Below are 19620 nucleotides of genomic sequence, written 5' to 3'. Positions count from 1 at the left end.
AAAGACAGTTTCACTTTTTTTGGGGGGGGGTCGGTTTCAAGCCCCCCCCCCTTTTGGGGAAAGGCCCTTGGGGGGGGGTCCAGCCCCCTCCCGTGATTTCCAAGGCCCCTTTTGGGGGTTTCCAGGCTCCCCCAGCCCCCCCCCCCCCCCCCCCGGTTGGACAAAGGGAGGGGAACAAAGGGCTTCCCAGAGAGGGCCCAGGCGTCCGGGCTCCTCCCCTCCCCCCCCCCCCACCCCAGGGTGCGGCGTGGGAACCCCCCGGGTCCTAGCTGCCCCCCTCCCCACCTGCTCCGCCGGAGGGACCCAGGCGTCCGGGCTCCCAAGCCCCCTTGGCAGCCCCACTCGGAGCGGCGGGGGGAAGGGACGGGGAGCGGGGGGAGGGGGGGGTTGGGGGGGGGGGCCCAGGCGTCCGGGCTGCCCTCCCCTCCCCCCCGGAGGAGGAGGAGGAGGAAGAGGGGGAGAAGGGCCCAGGCGTCCGGGCTGCCCTCCCCTCCGGCAGGACCCAGGCGTCCGGGGGGCTGCGGCGAGCAGGAGGCGGCGCGGAGCGCGGTGGGGGCCCGGGGGGCGCCCGGGGGGGGGGGATTGGGGCACTTGGGGGGGGAGTTGGGGGCATTTGGGGGGGAGTTGGGGGCACTTGGGGGGGTTTGGGGCATTTGGGGGGAATTGGGGCACTTTGGGGGGGATTTGGGGGCATTTGGGGGGGACTTGGGGCACTTGGGGGGGATTGGGGCATTTGGGGGGGAGTTGGGGGCATTTGGGGGGATTTGGGGCATTTGGGGGGGATTGGGGCACTTTGGGGGGAGTTGGGGGCACTTTGGGGGGGATTTGGGGGCATTTGGGGGGAGTTTGGGGCACTTGGGGGGGTTTGGGGCATTTGGGGGGAATTGGGGCACTTTGGGGGGAGTTGGGGGGAGTTGGGGACACTTGGGGGGGAGTTGGGGGCATTTGGGGGGATTTGGGGCATTTGGGGGGGATTGGGGCACTTTGGGGGGATTTGGGGGCATTTGGGCGGACTTGGGGCACTTGGGGGGGATTGGGGCATTTGGGGGGGATTTGGGGCATTTGGGGGGGATTGGGGCACTTTGGGGGGAGTTGGGGGCACTTGGGGGGGTTTGGGGCATTCGGGGGGAGTTTGGGGCACTTTGGGGAGGAATTGGGACACTTCGGGGGGGATTTGGGGCATTTGGGGGGGATTTGGGAGGGACTGGGGCACTTGGGGGGGTTTGGGGGCATTTGGGGGGATTTGTGGGGATTGGGGCACTTGGGGGGGATTTGGGGCATTTGGGGGGAGTTCGGGGCACTTTGGGCGGATTCGGGGCACTTTGGGGGATATTGGGGGCCCTTGGGGGGGGGGATTTGGGGCACTTTGGGGGGCATTTAGGGCACTTGGGAAGGCGCAGGGAGCCGGACACCCTATGGGGAGCCCTATGGGGCCCATATGGGGAGCCTGGGGCAAGGGGGTCCCCCCAGCCCCTGGCAGCCCTATAGGCACCCCATGCCCACCCCTATGGAGGTGCCTATAGAGCCCCGGGGGCCGCCCCCCTATAACACCTATAGGCTCCCGCTGTCCCCCCATAGAGCTCCCTACAGAGGCACCTATAGACCCCAGACAAGGCAGCGCAGCTCTGAGCACCCCCTATACCGACCCCGGAGCGTTTTGCAGGTACCTATAGGATGAGACCCTATAGCGCGTCTCTATACGCCCCCCGCACGCGGCGCCCCGGGGGGAGGGGGGTGCGCGGGTGCCTATATAACTCCTTAAGAGCCTTTAAGGGCTCCCTGCCCCCCCGACCCCTGTGGCTCTATACGTTGCGGGTGCCTATAGAGCCGCACGGCCCCTGCGCGCGCTCGGCACGTATAGACGCAGGGAGGCCTATAGGAGGTGAGCGTATAGCGAGGGAGCGCGCGCGGAGGCCTCGCGTGTGGGGCGCTATAGGGGGTCGCCGCCTGCGCGTCCGCGCGTGCTCTTACGGGCGCAGGGGTGTGCCTGCGCCGTGGGGATTTGCTGGGGGCGGGGGGGGCCTCGAAACCGACCTCTGGGGCCAAAGAGGGGGCCTCGAAACTGACCTTTCAGGGTGAAGAGGGGGGCTCGAAACCGACCTTACGGGGGCAGAGGGGCTTGAAACTGACACTTCAAGGAAGGGGGTGCTCGAAACTGCCATTTTAGGCGGAGGGGGGGCTCGAAACTGCCATTTTGTGCAGAAGGGGTGCTCAAAACTGCCATTTTGGACAGAGAGGGTGCTTGAAACTGCCATTTTGGGCCAAGGGGGGCTCGAAACTGCCATTTTGGGCCAAGGGGGGCTCGAAACTGCCATTTTTGGCGGAGGGGGGCTCGAAACTGCCATTTTGTGCAGAAGGGGTGCTCGAAACTGCCATTTTGGACAGAGAGGGTGCTTGAAACTGCCATTTTGGGCCAAGGGGGGCTTGAAACTGCCATTTTGCGCAGAGAGGGTGCTTGAAACTGCCATTTTGGGCCAAGCAGGGCTCGAAACTGCCATTTTTGGGCCAAGGCGGGCTCGAAACTGCCATTTTGGGCCAAGGGGGGCTCGAAACTGCCATTTTGGACAGAGAGGGTGCTTGAAACTGCCATTTTGGGCCAAGGGGGGGCTCGAAACTGCCATTTTGCGCAGAGAGGGTGCTCGAAACTGCCATTTTGGGCCAAGCAGGGCTCGAAACTGCCATTTTTGGGCCAAGGGGGGCTCGAAACTGCCATTTTGGGCCAAGGGGGGCTCGAAACTGCCATTTTGGACAGAGAGGGTGCTTGAAACTGCCATTTTGGGCCAAGGGGGGGCTCGAAACTGCCATTTTGTGCAGAGAGGATGCTTGAAACTGCCATTTTGGGCCAAGCAGGGCTCGAAACTGCCATTTTGGCCCAAGGGGGGCTCGAAACTGCCATTTTGTGTGGAAAGGGGCTTGAAACTGCCATTTTGGGCTGAAGGGGCAGCTCGAAACTGACTTTCCTCCGGCCTGGGCCGGAACAAATCCCCGCCGCCGTGACGCCGCCGTGACGCCGCCGCGTCGGGGCCGCCCCCGGGCCGCCATGGGGCCCCTCGGCCTCGCCGCCCCCCTCGGCCTCCTCCTCCTCCTCCTCGTCGCCGCCGCGGGGGCCCAGGCGTCCGAGCTGGAGCTGGACGGGCTCCTCGACCTGGGTGAGACCCCTATAGGGGCCATGCGGGGCTGAGGGTGCCCTATAGGGGCCGTGGAGCTGTGGGGGGTGTATAGGGGCCGTATGGGGCTGAGGGTGCCCTATAGGGGCCATGGAGCTGTGGGGGTGTATAGGGGCCATATGGGACTGAGGGTGCCCTATAGGGGCCATGGAGCTGTGGGGGTGTATAGGGGCCGTATGGGTCTGAGGGTGCCCTATAGGGGCCGTGGAGCTGTGGGGGGTGTATAGGGGCCATATGGGACTGAGGGTGCCCTATAGGGTCCGTGGAGCTGTGGGGGGTGCATAGGGGCCATATGGGACTGAGGGTGCCCTATAGGGTCCGTGGAGCTGTGGGGGGTGCATAGGGGCCATATGGGTCTGAGGGTGCCCTATAGGGGCCATGGAGCTGTGGGGGGTGTATAGGGGCCATATGGGACTGAGGGTGCCCTATAGGGGCCGTGGAGCTGTGGGGGGTGCATAGGGGCCATATGGGACTGAGGGTGCCCTATAGGGTCCGTGGAGCTGTGGGGGGTGCATAGGGGCCATATGGGTCTGAGGGTGCCCTATAGGGGCCATGGAGCTGTGGGGGTGTATAGGGGCCGTATGGGTCTGAGGGTGCCCTATAGGGGCCGTGGAGCTGTTGGGGGGTGTATAGGGGCCATATGGGACTGAGGGTGCCCTATAGGGTCCGTGGAGCTGTGGGGGGTGCATAGGGGCCATATGGGACTGAGGGTGCCCTATAGGGGCCATGGAGCTGTGGGGGTGTATAGGGGCCGTATGGGGCTGAGGGTGCCCTATAGGGGCCGTGGAGCTGTTGGGGGGTGCATAGGGGCCATATGGGACTGAGGGTGCCCTATAGGGTCCGTGGAGCTGTGGGGGGTGCATAGGGGCCATATGGGACTGAGGGTGCCCTATAGGGGCCATGGAGCTGTGGGGGTGTATAGGGGCCGTATGGGGCTGAGGGTGCCCTATAGGGGCCGTGGAGCTGTTGGGGGGTGTATAGGGCCCATGTGGGTCTGAGGGTGCCCTATAGGGGCCGTGGAGCTGTGGGGGGTGTATAGGGGCCATGTGGGACTGAGGGTGCCCTATAGGGGCCGTGGAGCTGTTGGGGGGTGTATAGGGGCCATATGGGACTGAGGGTGCCCTATAGGGTCTGTGGAGCTGTGGGGGGTGCATAGGGGCCATATGGGACTGAGGGTGCCCTATAGGGGCCGTGGAGCTGTGGGGGGTGTATAGGGGCCATGCGGGGCTGAGGGTGCCCTATAGGGGCCATGGAGCTGTGGGGGGTGCATAGGGGCCGTATGGGGCTGAGGGTGCCCTATAGGGGCCATGGAGCTGTGGGGGGTGTATAGGGGCCGTATGGGGCTGAGGGTGCCCTATAGGGGCCATGGAGCTGTGGGGGTGTATAGGGGCCGTATGGGGCTGAGGGTGCCCTATAGGGGCCGTGGAGCTGTGGGGGGTGTATAGGGGCCATGTGGGTCTGAGGGTGCCCTATAGGGGCCCTGGGGGGGCAAGTGGGCCATAGGGGCCCTGTATGGAGCGTGGGGGCTACAGGGGGTCTATAGGGGCTGGGGGGGGTGGAGGGGTCTATAGGGGACGTGAGGCCAAGGGGTCCCCTGTGACCCCCGTGTCCCCACGTCCCCCCACATCCCCCATGTCCCCATGTCCCCTATATCCCCCCACGTCCCCTATGTCCCTTGTGTCCCTGATGTCCCCATGTCCCTGATGCCCCCCGTGTCCCCACATCCCCCACATCCCCCATGTCCCCCATGTCCCCTGTGTCCCCCCACGTCCCCAATGTCCCCTATGTCCCTCATGTCCCCGATGTCCCCATGTCCCTGATGTCCCCTATGTCCCTCATGTCTCTGATGTCCCCCTGGTGCCCCCACGTCCCCCCACGTCCCCCCATGTCCCCAATGTCCCCATGTCCCTGATGTCCTTGTATCCCCCGTGTCCCCTCCGTCCCCCCATGTCCCCCCACGTGCCCCCATGTCCCCATGTCCCTGATGTCCTCGTATCCCCCGTGTCCCCTCCGTCCCCCCGTGTCCCCTATGTCCCCCCGTGTCCCCGATGTCCCCGTGTCCCCCGTGTCACTGATGTCCACCGTGTCCCCCCCGTGTCCCTACATCCCTGTGTATCCCCAACGTCCCTGACGCCCCCCATGTCCGTGTCCCCCCGTGTCCCCCCCGTGTCCCCGATGCCCCCCGTGTCCCCCCGTGTCCCCGGTGTCCCCCCGTGTCCCCCCGCGTCCCCCCGCGTCCCCAGGCAGGTGCCGCTACGCCCTGGGCATGCAGGACGGCGCCATCCCCGACAGCCGCCTCGCGGCCTCCAGCGCCTGGTCCGAGTCCACCGCCGCCCGCCACGGCCGGTGAGACCAGTATGGACCAGTACGGACCAGTACGGACCAGCGCGGTCCCGGCTCGGCCCCGTCCCGCCGGCCCCGAGCCCTCACAGCCCGCCGCTGGCTGCTGTGGACCAGTATGGACCAGTATGGGCTTGGGGGCCCACCCAGCACGTCCCGGTGTCCCCTGCTGGTGTCCCCTGCCCCTGCCCGGTGTCCCCGCCCCACAGCTCCCCGACGGGGGCCCCACGTCCCCTGGGGGGCCCTGTGGCCCCTCACTGTCCCTTGGGTGGCCCCACGCCCCCCCTTGATGTCCCCATGTCCCAAGTGTCCCCAAATCCCCTTGATGTCCCCACGCCCTCCTTGATGTCCCTGTGTCCCCTGGATGTCCCCACGTCCCAGGTGTCCCCATATCCACTTCATGTCCCCATGCTCCCCTTGATGTCCCCATGTCCTCCTTGATGTCCCCACGCCCTCCTTGATGTCCCCATGCCCCCCCTTGATGTCCCCACACCCTCCTTGATGTCCCCACGCCCCCCTTGATGTCCCCATGCCCCCCCTTGATGTCCCCACACCCTCCTTGATGTCCCCACGCCCCCCTTGATGTCCCCACGTCCTCCTTGATGTCCCCATGCTCCCCTTGATGTCCCCATGCCCCCCCTTGATGTCCCCACGCCCTCCTTGATGTCCCCACACCCCCCTTGATGTCCCTGTGTCCCCTGGATGTCCCCACATCCCAGGTGTCCCCATGTCCCCTTGATGTCCCCACACCCTCTAGATGTCCCCACGCCCCCCTTGATGTCCCCACACCCCCAGATGTCCCCACGCCCCCCAGATGTCCCTGAGTCCCCTGGATGTCCCCATGTCCCTGTGTCCCCTGGATGTCCCCATGTCCCAAGTGTCCCCATATCCCCTTGATGTCCCCACGCCCTCCTTGATGTCCCCCACCCCCAGATGTCCCCACGCCCCCCAGATGTCCCCGGGTCCCCTCAATGGCCCTGTGTCCCCAAGTCCCCTCCGCACCCCCGACATCCCAACGATGTCACGACGGGGATGGTGCCCGGTGGCCCGCGGGCCCCACGCGTCCCCCGCGCGTCCCCCACGCGCCCGGGTCCCCCCCCCCCCCTTCCCCCCAATCCCCCCGACGTCCCCGGCTGTCCCCAGGCTGGGCCGCAGCGACGGGGACGGCGCCTGGTGCCCCGCGGGCCCCGTGTACCCGGACGAGGCCGAGTTCCTCGAGGTGGACCTGGGCCAGCTCCACGTGGTGACGCTGGTGGGGACGCAGGGCCGGCACGCCGGTGGCCACGGCAAGGAGTTCGCCCGGGCGTACCGGCTGCGCTACAGCCGCGACCGGCACCACTGGCTCCGCTGGCGCGACCGCTGGGGCGCCGAGGTGACCGGGGGCCCTGGGGACACCTTGGAGACACCTTGGGACCATGGGGACACCTTGGGGACACGGGGACGCGGTGGGGACACGGGGCGTACCGGCTGCGCTACAGCCGCGACCGGCACCACTGGCTCCGCTGGCGCGACCGCTGGGGCGCCGAGGTGACCGGGGGCCTTGGGGACACCTTGGGGACACCTTGGGGCCATGGGGACACCTTGGGGACACCTTGGGGACACGGGGACGCGGTGGGGACACGGGGCGTACCGGCTGCGCTACAGCCGCGACCGGCACCACTGGCTCCGCTGGCGTGACCGCTGGGGCGCCGAGGTGACCGGGGGCCCTAGGGACACCTTGGGGACACCTTGGGGCCATGGGGACACCTTGGGGACACCTTGGGGACACGGGGACGCGGTGGGGACACGGGGCGTACCGGCTGCGCTACAGCCGCGACCAGCACCACTGGCTCCGCTGGCGCGACCGCTGGGGCGCCGAGGTGACCGGGGGCCTTGGGGACACCTTGGGGACACCTTGGGGCCATGGGGACACCTTGGGGACACGGGGACGCGGTGGGGACACGGGGCGTACCGGCTGCGCTACAGCCGCGACCGGCACCACTGGCTCCGCTGGCGCGACCGCTGGGGCGCCGAGGTGACCGGGGGCCTTGGGGACACCTTGGGGACACCTTGGGGACCTTGGGGACACCTTGGGGACACGGGGACGCGGTGGGGACACGGGGCATACCGGCTGCGCTACAGCCGCGACCGGCACCACTGGCTCCGCTGGCGCGACCGCTGGGGCGCCGAGGTGACCGGGGGCCTTGGGGACACCTTGGGGACACCTTGGGGCCATGGGGACACCTTGGGGACACAGGGACGCGGTGGATCCCTGGTGGCCCCAGGAGCTCCCAGGGGTGGTTGAGGGGATCGCAGGGGACCTGAGGGACCTCGAGGGCTGTGGGACCCCTTAGGTGACCGTGGGGGTCTCCAAGCGTCACCAGGGCCCACGTGGATCCCTGGTGGCCCCAGGAGCTCCCAGGGGTGGTTGGGGACGTGGTGGTGGGATCCCAGGGGACCTGAGGGACCTCGAGGGCTGTGGGACCCCTTAGGTGACCATGGGGGTCTCCAAGCGTCACCACGGGCCATGTGGATCCCTGGTGGCCCCAGGAGCTCCCAGAGGTGGTTGGGGACGTGGTGGTGGGATCCCAGGGGACCTGAGGGACCTCGAGGGCTGTGGGACCCCTTAGGTGACCATGGGGGTCTCCAAGCGTCACCAGGGCCCACGTGGATCCCTGGTGGCCCCAGGAGCTCCCAGAGGTGGTTGGGGACGTGGTGGTGGGATCCCAGGGGACCTGAGGGACCTCGAGGGCCCACGTGGACCCCTTCGGTGACCGTGGGGGCTTCCCGGGGCGGGGTGGGGGCGGGACGCGGCGCCGCAGGTCATCGCGGGCAACGAGGACCCGGAGGCCGTGGTGCTGAAGGACCTGGCGCCGGCGGTGGTGGCCCGGGCGCTGCGCGTCTACCCGCGCGCCGACCGCGTCATGAGCGTCTGCCTGCGCCTCGAGCTCTACGGCTGCGCGTGGCGGGGTGAGTGTCACCGGCGCCGGGGCCCCGCCCGGCCCCGCCCGGCCCGGCCCCGCGCAGGGGGGTGACGCGCCGCCGTCCCCAGCGGGCCTCCTGTCCTACGCGGCGCCCCAGGGCCACGTGATGGCCCTCGACCCGGCGCCCGCCGTCCTCAACGACTCCACCTACGACGGCCACGGCGTCGGCCAGTGAGTCCGCGCGGCCTCGGTCGGGCCCCGGCTGTCCCCAAAGCTCCATGGATTGTCCCCAAGCTGCTCTAGGATGTCCCCGGATGTCCCCAAACCAACCCGAGTGTCCCCAAAGCTCCATGGATTGTCCCCAAGCTGCTCTAGGATGTCCCCGGATGTCCCCAAACCAACCCCGAGTGTCCCCAAAGCTCCATGAACTGTCCCCAAGCTGCTCTAGGATGTCCCCGGATGTCCCCAAACCAACCCGAGTGTCCCCAAAGCTCCATGGATTGTCCCCAAGCTGCTCTAGGATGTCCCCAGATGTCCCCAAACCAACCCGAGTGTCCCCAAAGCTCCATGAACTGTCCCCAAGCTGCTCTAGGATGTCCCCGGATGTCCCCAAACCAACCCCGAGTGTCCCCAAAGCTCCATGGATTGTCCCCAAGCTGCTCTAGGATGTCCCCAGATGTCCCCAAACCAACCCCGAGTGTCCCCAAAGCTCCATGGATTGTCCCCAAGCTGCTCTAGGATGTCCCCAGATGTCCTCAAACCAACCCCGAGTGTCCCCAAAGCTCCATGGATTGTCCCCAAGCTGCTCTAGGATGTCCCCGGATGTCCCCAAACCAACCCCGAGTGTCCCCAAAGCTCCATGAACTGTCCCCAAGCTGCTCTAGGATGTCCCCAGATGTCCTCAAACCAACCCGAGTGTCCCCAAAGCTCCATGGATTGTCCCCAAGCTGCTCTAGGATGTCCCCGGATGTCCCCAAACCAACCCCGAGTGTCCCCAAAGCTCCATGAACTGTCCCCAAGCTGCTCTAGGATGTCCCTCAGGGGGCCCAGGCGTCCGGGAACATCAGGGGCGGGTTCCTGTGTCTCGGATTGGGGGCCCAGGCGTCCGGGCGTGCCGAGGGGCGGGTTCCCACGCCCGGGAGCGGGGGCCCAGGCGTCCGGGCGTGCCGTGGGGCGGGTTCCCACGCCCGGGTTGGGGTCCCAGGCGTCCAGGCGTGCCGAGGGGCGCGTTCCCACGCCCGGGAGCGGGGGGCCCAGGCGTCCGGGCGTGCCATGGGGCGCGTTCCCACGCCCGGTGGCGGGGTCCCAGGCGTCCGGGCGTGCCGAGGGGCGGGTTCCCACGCCCGGGAGCGGGGGCCCAGGCGTCCGGGCGTTCCGAGGGGTGGGTTCCCACGCCCGGGAGCGGGGGGCCCAGGCGTCCGGGCGTGCCGAGGGGCGCGTTCCCACACCCGGGTTGGGGTCCCAGGCGTCCGGGCGTGCCGAGGGGCGGGTTCCCACGCCCGGGAGCGGGGGTCCCAGGCGTCCGGGCGTGCCGAGGGGCGGGTTCCCACGCCCGGGTTGGGGTCCCAGGCATCCCGGCATGCTGTGGGGCGGGTTCCCACGCCCGGGAGCGGGGGGCCCAGGCGTCCGGGCGTGCCGAGGGGCGGGTTCCCACGCCCGGGTTGGGAGCCCAGGGGTCCGGGCGTGCCGTGGGGCGCGTTCCCACGCCCGGGAGCGGGGTCCCAGGCGTCCGGGCGTGCCGAGGGGCGGGTTCCCACGCCCGGGTTGGGGTCCCAGGCGTCCGGGCGTGCCGTGGGGCGGGTTCCCACGCCCGGGAGCGGGGGGCCCAGGCGTCCGGGCGTGCCGAGGGGCGGGTTCCCACGCCCGGGAGCGGGGGCCCGGGCGTCCGGGCGTGCCGAGGGGCGGGTTCCCACGCCCGGGAGCGGGGGCCCAGGCGTCCGGGTGTGCCGAGGGGCGGGTTCCCACGCCCGGGAGCGGGGGCCCAGGCGTCCGGGCGTGCCGTGGGGCAGGTTCCCACGCCCGGGTTGGGGTCCCAGGCGTCCGGGCGTGCCGAGGGGCGCGTTCCCACGCCCGGGAGCGGGGGCCCAGGTGTCCGGGTGTGCCGTGGGGCGCGTTCCCACGCCCGGGAGCGGGGTCCCAGGCGTCCGGGCGTGCCGTGGGGCGCGTTCCCACGCCCGGGAGCGGGGGGCCCAGGCGTCCGGGCGTGCCGGGGGGCGGGTTCCCACGCCCGGTGGCGGGGTCCCAGGCGTCCGGGCGTGCCGAGGGGCGGGTTCCCACGCCCGGGAGCGGGGTCCCAGGCGTCCGGGCGTGCCGAGGGGCGGGTTCCCACGCCCGGGAGCGGGGGCCCAGGCGTCCGGGCGTGCCGTGGGGCGGGTTCCCACGCCCGGGAGCGGGGGCCCAGGCGTCCGGGCGTGCCGTGGGGCGCGTTCCCACGCCCGGGAGCGGGGGGCCCAGGCGTCCGGGCGTGCCGTGGGGCGCGTTCCCACACCCGGGAGCGGGGGCCCAGGCGTCCGGGCGTGCCGAGGGGCGGGTTCCCACGCCCGGGAGCGGGGGTCCCAGGTGTCCGGGCGTGCCGAGGGGCGGGTTCCCACACCCGGGAGCGGGGGCCCAGGCGTCCGGGCGTGCCGTGGGGTGGGTTCCCACGCCCGGTGGCGGGGGGCCCAGGCGTCCGGGCGCCCGCAGGCTGCGCTTCGGGGGCCTGGGGCAGCTGGCCGACGGCGTGCTGGGCCTGGACGACTTTGCGCGGAGCCGCGAGCGGCGCCTCTGGCCGGGCTACGACTACGTGGGCTGGCGGCGGCCGCCCGGGCCCCGGCCCCGCCTGGGCCTCGAGTTCGAGTTCGAGCAGCCCCGCCTCTTCCGCGCCATGCAGGTGCCCCAGGGCATGCTGGGAGGCCGGGCCCTTGGGACGCCCGGGGCGTCACGGGAAAGGGCGGCGGGTGATGGGGCGCCCCGGGGCATCATGGGAGCCCGGAGGGCTGGGGAGCATGGTCAATGGGTGCCCCAAGGCATCGTGGGAGTGGTCAATGGGTGCCCCAAAGCATCATGGGAGCCTGGAGGGCTGGGGAGCCTGGTCAATGGGTGCCCCAAGGCATCGTGGGAGTGGTCAATGGGTGCCCCAAGGCATCGTGGGAGTAGTCAATGGGTGCCCCAAAGCATCATGGGAGTGTGGGTGATGGGGCACCCCGGGGCATCATGGGAGCCTGGAGGGCTGGGGAGCATGGTCAATGGGTGCCCCAAGGCATCGTGGGAGTGGTCAGTTGGTGCCCCAAAGCATCATGGGGGCCTGGAGGGCTGGGGAGCATGGTCGATGGGTGCCCCAAGGCATCGTGGGAGTGGTCAATGGGTGCCCCAAGGCATCATGGGAGCCTGGAGGGCTGGGGAGCCTGGTCAATGGGTGCCCCAAGGCATCGTGGGAGTGGTCAATGGGTGCCCCAAGGCATCGTGGGAGTGGTCAATGGGTGCCCCAAAGCATCATGGGAGCCCGGAGGGCTGGGGAGCCTGGTCAATGGGTGCCCCAAGGCATCGTGGGAGTGGTCAGTTGGTGCCCCAAAGCATCATGGGAGCCTGGAGGGCTGGGGAGCCTGGTCAATGGGTGCCCCAAGGCATCGTGGGAGTGGTCAATGGGTGCCCCAAGGCATCGTGGGAGTAGTCAATGGGTGCCCCAAAGCATCATGGGAGTGTGGGTGATGGGGCACCCCGGGGCATCATGGGAGCCTGGAGGGCTGGGGAGCATGGTCAATGGGTGCCCCAAGGCATCGTGGGAGTGGTCAGTTGGTGCCCCAAGGCATCGTGGGAGTGGTCAGTTGGTGCCCCGGGGCACCATGGGAGCCTGGAGGGCTGGGGAACCTGGTCAATGGGTGCCCCAAGGCATCGTGGGAGTGGTCAGTTGGTGCCCCAGGGCACCATGGGAGCCTGGAGGGCTGGGGAGCATGGTCAATTGGTGCCCCAAGGCATCGTGGGAGCCTGGAGGGCTGGGGAACATGGTCGATGGGTGCCCCAAGGCATCGTGGGAGTGGTCAGTTGGTGCCCCAAAGCATCATGGGAGCCTGGAGGGCTGGGGAACCTGGTCAATGGGTGCCCCAAGGCATCATGGGAGAGTGGGTGATTGGGTGCCCCAGGGCATCGTGGGCATCTGGGTGATGGGTGTCCCAGGGTATCATGGGAATGGTCAATGGGTGCCCCAGGGCATCATGGGAGACTGGAGGGCTGTGGGGCTCCAGGGGGGCTCCCCGGGACCCCTTTGCCCCAAGGCATTGTGGGTCCTTGCTCGGGGCGGCCATTCACCTCCTGGGTGCCCCAGGGCCTTGTGGGACGGCAGCTGAACCCCGCCCCCTGCCCCGCCCCCCCCCCATCCCCACCCCTAGGTGCACTGCAACAACATGCAGGCGCGGGGGGTGAGCGTCTTCAGCGAGGTGGAGTGTCGGTTCAAGAGGAGCCCGACCTCCGCCTGGGAGGCCACCCCGGCCTCCCACAGCCCGGCCGGGGCCGCCGAGGACCCCAGCGCCCGCTGGGTCACCGTCCCCCTGGGCGGGCGCCGGGCCCGCTTCGTCCAGTGCCACTTCTTCTTCGCCAGCGAGTGGATGCTCTTCAGCGAGGTCACCTTCCTCTCCGGTGAGTCCTCCTCCTGCTGTGGGTGGGTGGATGACAGAGCGCTTGGGGGGACAGTGGGGTGGCTGCTTGGATGATGGGATGGTCGCTTGGATGATGAAGTACTCGGTTGGCCGTTGAGATGGTTGGCATTACGTTGAGGTGGTTGGATGTTGGGGTGGTTGGTCATTGAGGTGGTCGGTCGGACGTTGGGTTGGTTGGATGTTGGGGTGGTCGGTTGGACATCGAGGTGGTTGGTTGGATGTTGGGATGGTTGGACATTGGGGCGGTTGGTTGGTTGTTGGGATGGACATTGGGGCGATTGGTTGGACATTGGGGTGGTTGGTTGGACGTTGGGTTGGTTGGATGTTGGGGTGGTCGGTTGGATGTTGGGGTGGTTGGACATTGGGGCGGTTGGTTGGACATTGAGGTGGTTGGTTGGACGTTGGGTTGGTTGGTTGGATGTTAGGCTGGATGGACATCGGGGCGGCTGGTTGGACAGTGAAGTACTTGGTTAGATGTTGAGGCGGTTGGTTGGACATCGAGGTGGTTGGTTGGATGTTGGGATGGTTGGAGATTGGGGCGGTTGATTGGACATTGGGGTGGTTGGTTGGACGTTGGGTTGGTTGGATGTTGGGGTGGTTGGATGATGGGGTTGTTGATTGAACATTGGGTTGGTTGGTTGAATGGTGGGGTGCTTGGTTGGACATCGAGGTGGTTGGTTGGATGTTAGGCTGGATGGACGTCGGGGCAGCTGGTTGGACAGTGAAGTACTTGGTTAGATGTTGAGGCGGTTGGTTGGATGTTGGGATGGTTGGATGATGGGGCGGTTGAACATTGGGTTGGTTGGTTGGATGTTGAGGTGGTTGGATGATGGGGTGGTTGAACATTGGGTTGGTTGGTTGGATGTTGAGGTGGTTGGATGATGGGGTGGTTGAACATTGGGTTGGTTGGTTGGACGTTGGGGTGGCTGGTTGGGCGTTGGGGTGGTCGGCTGGCCGTTGGGGTGGTTGGTTGGACTTCGGGTTGGTTGGACGTCGGGGTGGTCGGCTGGACGTTGAGGCGCTTTGTCAAACGCTGAGGCGGTTGGTTGGACGTCGGGGGGGTTGGACGTTGGGGTGGTGGGACACTGCGGCGGTCGTCAGCCGCCTCGTTAAGGCCGCGCCGTCGCCCTCCCTCGCAGACGTGGTGGAGGACACGGCGAGCGCCAGCGGGTGGCCCCCGGCGGCCCCCCCAGACCCTTGGGCCGGGGCCGCCCCCGAGGACCTGGGTCCCCCCCCCCGGCACGGGGAGGCCACCGCCAACCTCACGGCCCAGGGTAAGGGGGAGCCCGAGGGCGCGGAGCCGCGGGGGGGGCGGGGGCAGGGCTGGAGGGGCGGGGTCTCATTGCTGGCCACGCCCCTTTCTCGCCGACGTAGATGAGGCCAAGGCGGGGCAGCCCATCGCCAAGGATGACACCAGCCACACCTCCATCCTCATTGGCTGCCTGGTGGCCATCATCTTGCTCCTGTTGGTCGTCATCTTCCTCATCCTCTGGCGGCAGTACTGGAAGAAGATCCTGGGCAAGGTGGGCAGGGAAGGGCCCCGGACGCCTGGGTCCTCTGGGCCGTGGGAGGGTGGTGGGGTCAACCAGGAGGACCTGGGCGCCCGGAGAACTGGGTGCCCTGGGCTGTGGGAGGGTGGTGGGGTGGCCCGGGAGGACCTGGGCGCCCGGAGACCTGGGTGCTCTGGGCCGTGGGAGGGTGGTGGGGTGGCCCAGGAGGACCTGGGCGCCTGGAGACCTGGGTGCCCTGGGCTGTGGGAGGGTGGTGGGGTGGCCCAGGAGGACCTGGGCGCCTGGAGACCTGGGTGCCCTGGGCTGTGGGAGGGTGGTGGGGTGGCCCAGGAGGACCTGGGCGCCTGGAGACCTGGGTGCCCTGGGCTGTGGGAGGGTGGTGGGGTGGCCCAGGAGGACCTGGGCGCCCGGAGACCTGGGTGCCCTGGGCCGTGGGAGGGTGGTGGGGTGGCCCAGGAGGACCTGGGCGCCCGGAGACCTGGGTGCTCTGGGCCATGGGAGGGTGGTGGGGTGGCCCAGGAGGACCTGGGCGCCTGGAGACCTGGGTGCCCTGGGCTGTGGGAGGGTGGTGGGGTGGCCCAGGAGGACCTGGGCGCCTGGAGACCTGGGTGCCCTGGGCTGTGGGAGGGTGGTGGGGTGGCCCAGGAGGACCTGGGCGCCTGGAGACCTGGGTGCCCTGGGCTGTGGGCGGGTGGTGGGGTGGCCCAGGAGGACCTGGGCGCCTGGAGACCTGGGTGCTCTGAGCTGTGGGCGGGTGGTGGGGTGGCCCGGGAGGACCTGGGCGCCCTGGGCCGTGGGAGGGTGGTGGGGTGGCCCGGGAGGACCTGGGCGCCCGGAGACCTGGATGCTCTGGGCCACGGGAGGGTGGTGGGGTGGCCCAGGAGGACCTGGGCGCCTGGAGACCTGGGTGCTCTGGGCCGCGGGAGGGTGGTGGGGTGGCCCGGGAGGACCCGGGCGCCCTGGGCCATGGGAGGGTGGTGGGGTGGCCCGGGAGGACCTGGGCGCCCTGGGCCGCGGGAGGGTGGTGGGGTGGCCCGGGAGGAGCCGGGCCCGCCTGACGGGTGGGCGCGGGCGCAGGCGCGGCGCCGCGGCTCGGAGGACGACCTGACGGCGCGGCTCGCGGCGCCGGGCGACGCCGTCGTCCTGGACAGCGCGGCGGGGGCGGCGCGGGGCCCCCCCCGCTACGAGCGCATCCTCCCGGGCCAGGGCGACTACCAGGAGCCGCTGCGGTGGCCCCCGGCGCGCCCCGAGCCGCCCCCCACCCCCCCAGGGCCTGGTGAGCGGGGGGGGGACACCGGGGGAGGGTGCGATGGAGACCCTGGAGGGATGGAGAACATCAGGGGGGTGGAGGCATGGAGAGATGGAGGTGGAAGGATGGAGAACCAATAGGGATGGAGACCCTGGAGGGATGGAGAACACGGGGGGGTGGAGGGATGGAGAGATGGAGGCCATGTGGAGGTGGAAGGATGGAGAACCAATAGGGATGGAGACCCTGGAGGGATGGAGAACACGGGGGGATGGAGGCATGGAGAGATGGAGGCCATGTGGAGGTGGAAGGATGGAGAACCAATAGGGATGGAGACCCTGGAGGGATGGAGAACACGAGGGGATGGAGGGATGGAGAGATGGAGGCCATGTGGAGGTGGAAGGATGGAGAACCAATAGGGATGGAGACCCTGGAGGGATGGAGAACACAAGGGGATGGAGGCGTGGAGAGATGGAGGCCATGTGGAGGTGGAAGGATGGAGAACCAATAGGGATGGAGACCCTGGAGGGATGGAGAACACGAGGGGATGGAGGGATGGAGAGATGGAGGCCATGTGGAGGTGGAAGGATGGAGAACCAATAGGGATGGAGACCCTGGAGGGATGGAGAACACGAGGGGATGGAGGCATGGAGAGATGGAGGCCATGTGGAGGTGGAAGGATGGAGAACCAATAGGGATGGAGACCCTGGAGGGATGGAGAACCAATAGGGATGGAGGGGTGGAGACCATGGAGGGATGGGGAACCAATAGGGATGGAGGGATGGAGACCATGGGGGGATGGAGAACCAATAGGGATGGAGGGATGGAGACCACGTGGGGGTGGAGGGAGGGATGGAGAACCAATAGGGATGGAGGGATGGATGGAGAACCAATCGGGGTGGAGGGAGGGCTGCGGTGGGAGGGGATTGGAGCCCTCCTGCTCCGCCCCGCCCCCCCGGGCCTGACCCCGCCCCCTCTCGCCCCTCCCCCGGCAGCGGCGCCCCTCGCCAACCCGGCCTATCGCCTCCTGCTGGCCACCTACGCCCAGCCAATGGGAGGCCCCGCTCGTGCCCCGCCCGACGGGGCTAAGCCAATCAACACGGACGGTGAGGGCGGGGGGCGGGGGGGAGGGGAGCCCCGCCTCCCGCCTCCCCCCGCCCCCTCGTGCGGCCCCGCCCCCTCCTGGCGAAGCCCCGCCCCACCGCGTGAGGCTCCGCCCCCGCCGCTGAGCCCCTGGGGAGGCTCCGCCCCTCCCGGGTTGGCGCCGGCCATGTAGCCCCGCCTCCCGCTTGGCCCCACCCCCTGGCTTGGCCCCGCCTCCCGACCTCATAGCACACTCCTTTAGCTCCTCCCCTTCCCCCTCCTTGCCCTGCCCCCTCCCAGAGTAGCCCCGCCCCCTCCCCACTTAGCCCCTCCCCTCCTGTAGCCCCACCCTCCTTCTGATTCGTCTCCGCCCCCGTCGTGGCTCCTCCCCTCCCGCTGAAGCCCCGCCCCTCCCATATAAACCCCTCCCCTACTGGTCCAGCCCCACCCCCAGGGACGCTGCCCTAGCCCCGCCCCCGCTGGTGATGCCCCGCCCCCCGCTGATGATGCCCCGCCCCCCGCTGATGATGCTCCACCCCCGTTGATGATGCCCCGCCCCCCCCGAGGCCCCGCCCCCCGCAGGCCCGGCGGGGGCGGGGGCCCACGCGGAGGCCGACGTCACCGGAAGCCCCGCCCATGCCGCGCCCGGCCACGCCCCCGGCCACGCCCCCGGCCACGCCCAGCCCGACTCCCCCTGGCACCGCTACTGAGAGAAGCTGGGGGAGGGGCGGTCCGGAGAGGTAAGTCCCGCCCCCCAACGACCCCGCCCCCCAGCCAAGCCCCCCCCCCCCAGAAGCCCCTCCCCCTTGAAGCCCCGCCCTGGGAGGCCCCACCCCCCCCGGGAGGCCCCACCCTAGGTACTTAAATCTCTGAGGAGCCCCGCCCCCTTGGAAGCCCCGCCCCACAGGAAGTCCTGCCCCCTTGGAAGCCCCGCCCCCAGGTCTGGTCCTCCCCTGACTAAGCCCCACCCCCTCGCTAGCCCCGCCCACAGGGAGGGCCTGTGCTCTGGAAGCCCCGCCTCCTCCCCCCCCCCCCCCCGGTGAAGCCACACCCCCACGAGCTCTCTGCCTGGAATGCCCCGCCCCCGCAGCGAAGCCCCGCCCCAGGCAAAGCCCCGCCCCGAGGAAGCCCCGCCCCAGGGAAGCCCCGCCCCAGGAGAAGCAGGGTTAAGGGGGTGGGGGCGGGGTTAAGGGGGTGGGGGCGGGGTTAAGGGAATGGGGGCGGGGTTAAGGGGATCGTGCGGAGCACTGGGAGTACTGGGGTCACTGGGGAGCACTGGGGGGCACTGGGAGCGCTGGGGGGCACTGGGAGCACTGGGAGCACTGGGATCGCTCCCCAGGCGCTGCCCCTCCCCCCCAGACGCTGCCCCCCGCCCCCGTCCCGGACGCCTGGGCCCCTTCCCCCCCCCTCCCCCGCTGCGCTGCTGGGCCAGAGCCGCCGGCGCCCTTCGGCCTCGGCACCGCCACCACCACCATCATCATCATCGTCACCGTCACCGTCGCCCGCCTGAGCGCCGCCGGCGCCCTTCGGCCTCGGCACCGCCACCGTCATCATCATCATCGTCACCGTCACCGTCGCCCGCCTGAGCGCCGCCGGCGCCCTTCGGCCTCGGCACCGCCACCGTCATCATCATCATCATCGTCACCATCACCGTCACCCGCCTGAGCGCCGCCGGCGCCCTTCGGCCTCGGCACCGCCACCGTCATCATCATCGTCACCGTCACCGTCACCGTCACCCGCCTGAGCGCCGCCGGCGCCCTTCGGCCTCGGCACCGCCACCGTCATCATCATCATCGTCACCGTCACCGTCGCCCGCCTGAGCGCCGCCGGCGCCCTTCGGCCTCGGCACCGCCACCGTCATCATCATCATCGTCACCGTCACCATCACCCGCCTGAGCGCCGCCGGCGCCCTTCGGCCTCGGCACCGCCACCGTCATCATCGTCATCATCGTCACCGTCACCATCACCCGCCTGAGCGCCGCCGGCGCCCTTCGGCCTCGGCACCGCCACCGTCATCATCATCATCGTCACCGTCACCGTCACCGTCGCCCGCCTGAGCGCCGCCGGCGCCCTTCGGCCTCGGCACCGCCACCGTCATCATCATCATCACCGTCACCGTCACCGTCACCCGCCTGAGCGCCGCCGGCGCCCTTCGGCCTCGGCACCGCCACCATCATCATCATCATCGTCACCATCACCGTCACCTGCCTGAGCGCCGCCGGCGCCCTTCGGCCTCGGCACCGCCACCGTCATCATCATCGTCACCGTCACCGTCGCCTGCCTGAGCGCCGCCGGCGCCCTTCGGCCTCGGCACCACCACCGTCATCATCATCATCGTCACCGTCACCGTCGCCCGCCTGAGCGCCGCCGGCGCCCTTCGGCCTCGGCACCGCCACCGTCATCATCATCATCGTCACCGTCACCGTCGCCTGCCTGAGCGCCGCCGGCGCCCTTCGGCCTCGGCACCGCCACCGTCATCATCATCATCGTCACCGTCACCATCACCCGCCTGAGCGCCGCCGGCGCCCTTCGGCCTCGGCACCGCCACCGTCATCATCGTCATCATCGTCACCGTCACCATCACCCGCCTGAGCGCCGCCGGCGCCCTTCGGCCTCGGCACCGCCACCGTCATCATCATCATCGTCACCGTCACCGTCACCGTCGCCCGCCTGAGCGCCGCCGGCGCCCTTCGGCCTCGGCACCACCACCGTCATCATCATCATCGTCACCGTCACCGT

General features: G+C 69.3%; 1 protein-coding gene across 1 annotated transcript; it reads left to right on the top strand.

Annotated features, from left to right (window-relative positions):
* The first annotated feature begins 3040 nt into the window (after positions 1 to 3040).
* On the top strand, positions 3041 to 18701 carry LOC134154087 (epithelial discoidin domain-containing receptor 1-like). Its single transcript, XM_062600753.1, is given in 15 exon segments — positions 3041 to 3094; positions 3367 to 3379; positions 5411 to 5513; positions 6651 to 6879; positions 8309 to 8456; positions 8539 to 8641; positions 11093 to 11279; positions 12775 to 13021; positions 14181 to 14267; positions 14416 to 14564; positions 15630 to 15828; positions 16794 to 16910; positions 17464 to 17621; positions 18316 to 18427; positions 18469 to 18701. Coding segments are annotated over 15 exon segments (2139 nt in total).
* The last annotated feature ends 919 nt before the right edge of the window (positions 18702 to 19620 follow it).

The sequence above is a fragment of the Rhea pennata genome (genome assembly GCF_028389875.1).
Source record: "Rhea pennata isolate bPtePen1 chromosome 34 unlocalized genomic scaffold, bPtePen1.pri SUPER_34_unloc_2, whole genome shotgun sequence".
NCBI lineage: Eukaryota > Metazoa > Chordata > Aves > Rheiformes > Rheidae > Rhea > Rhea pennata.
Note: the sequence above shows the minus strand (reverse complement) of the source record. Positions and strands in the feature narration are given on the sequence as shown.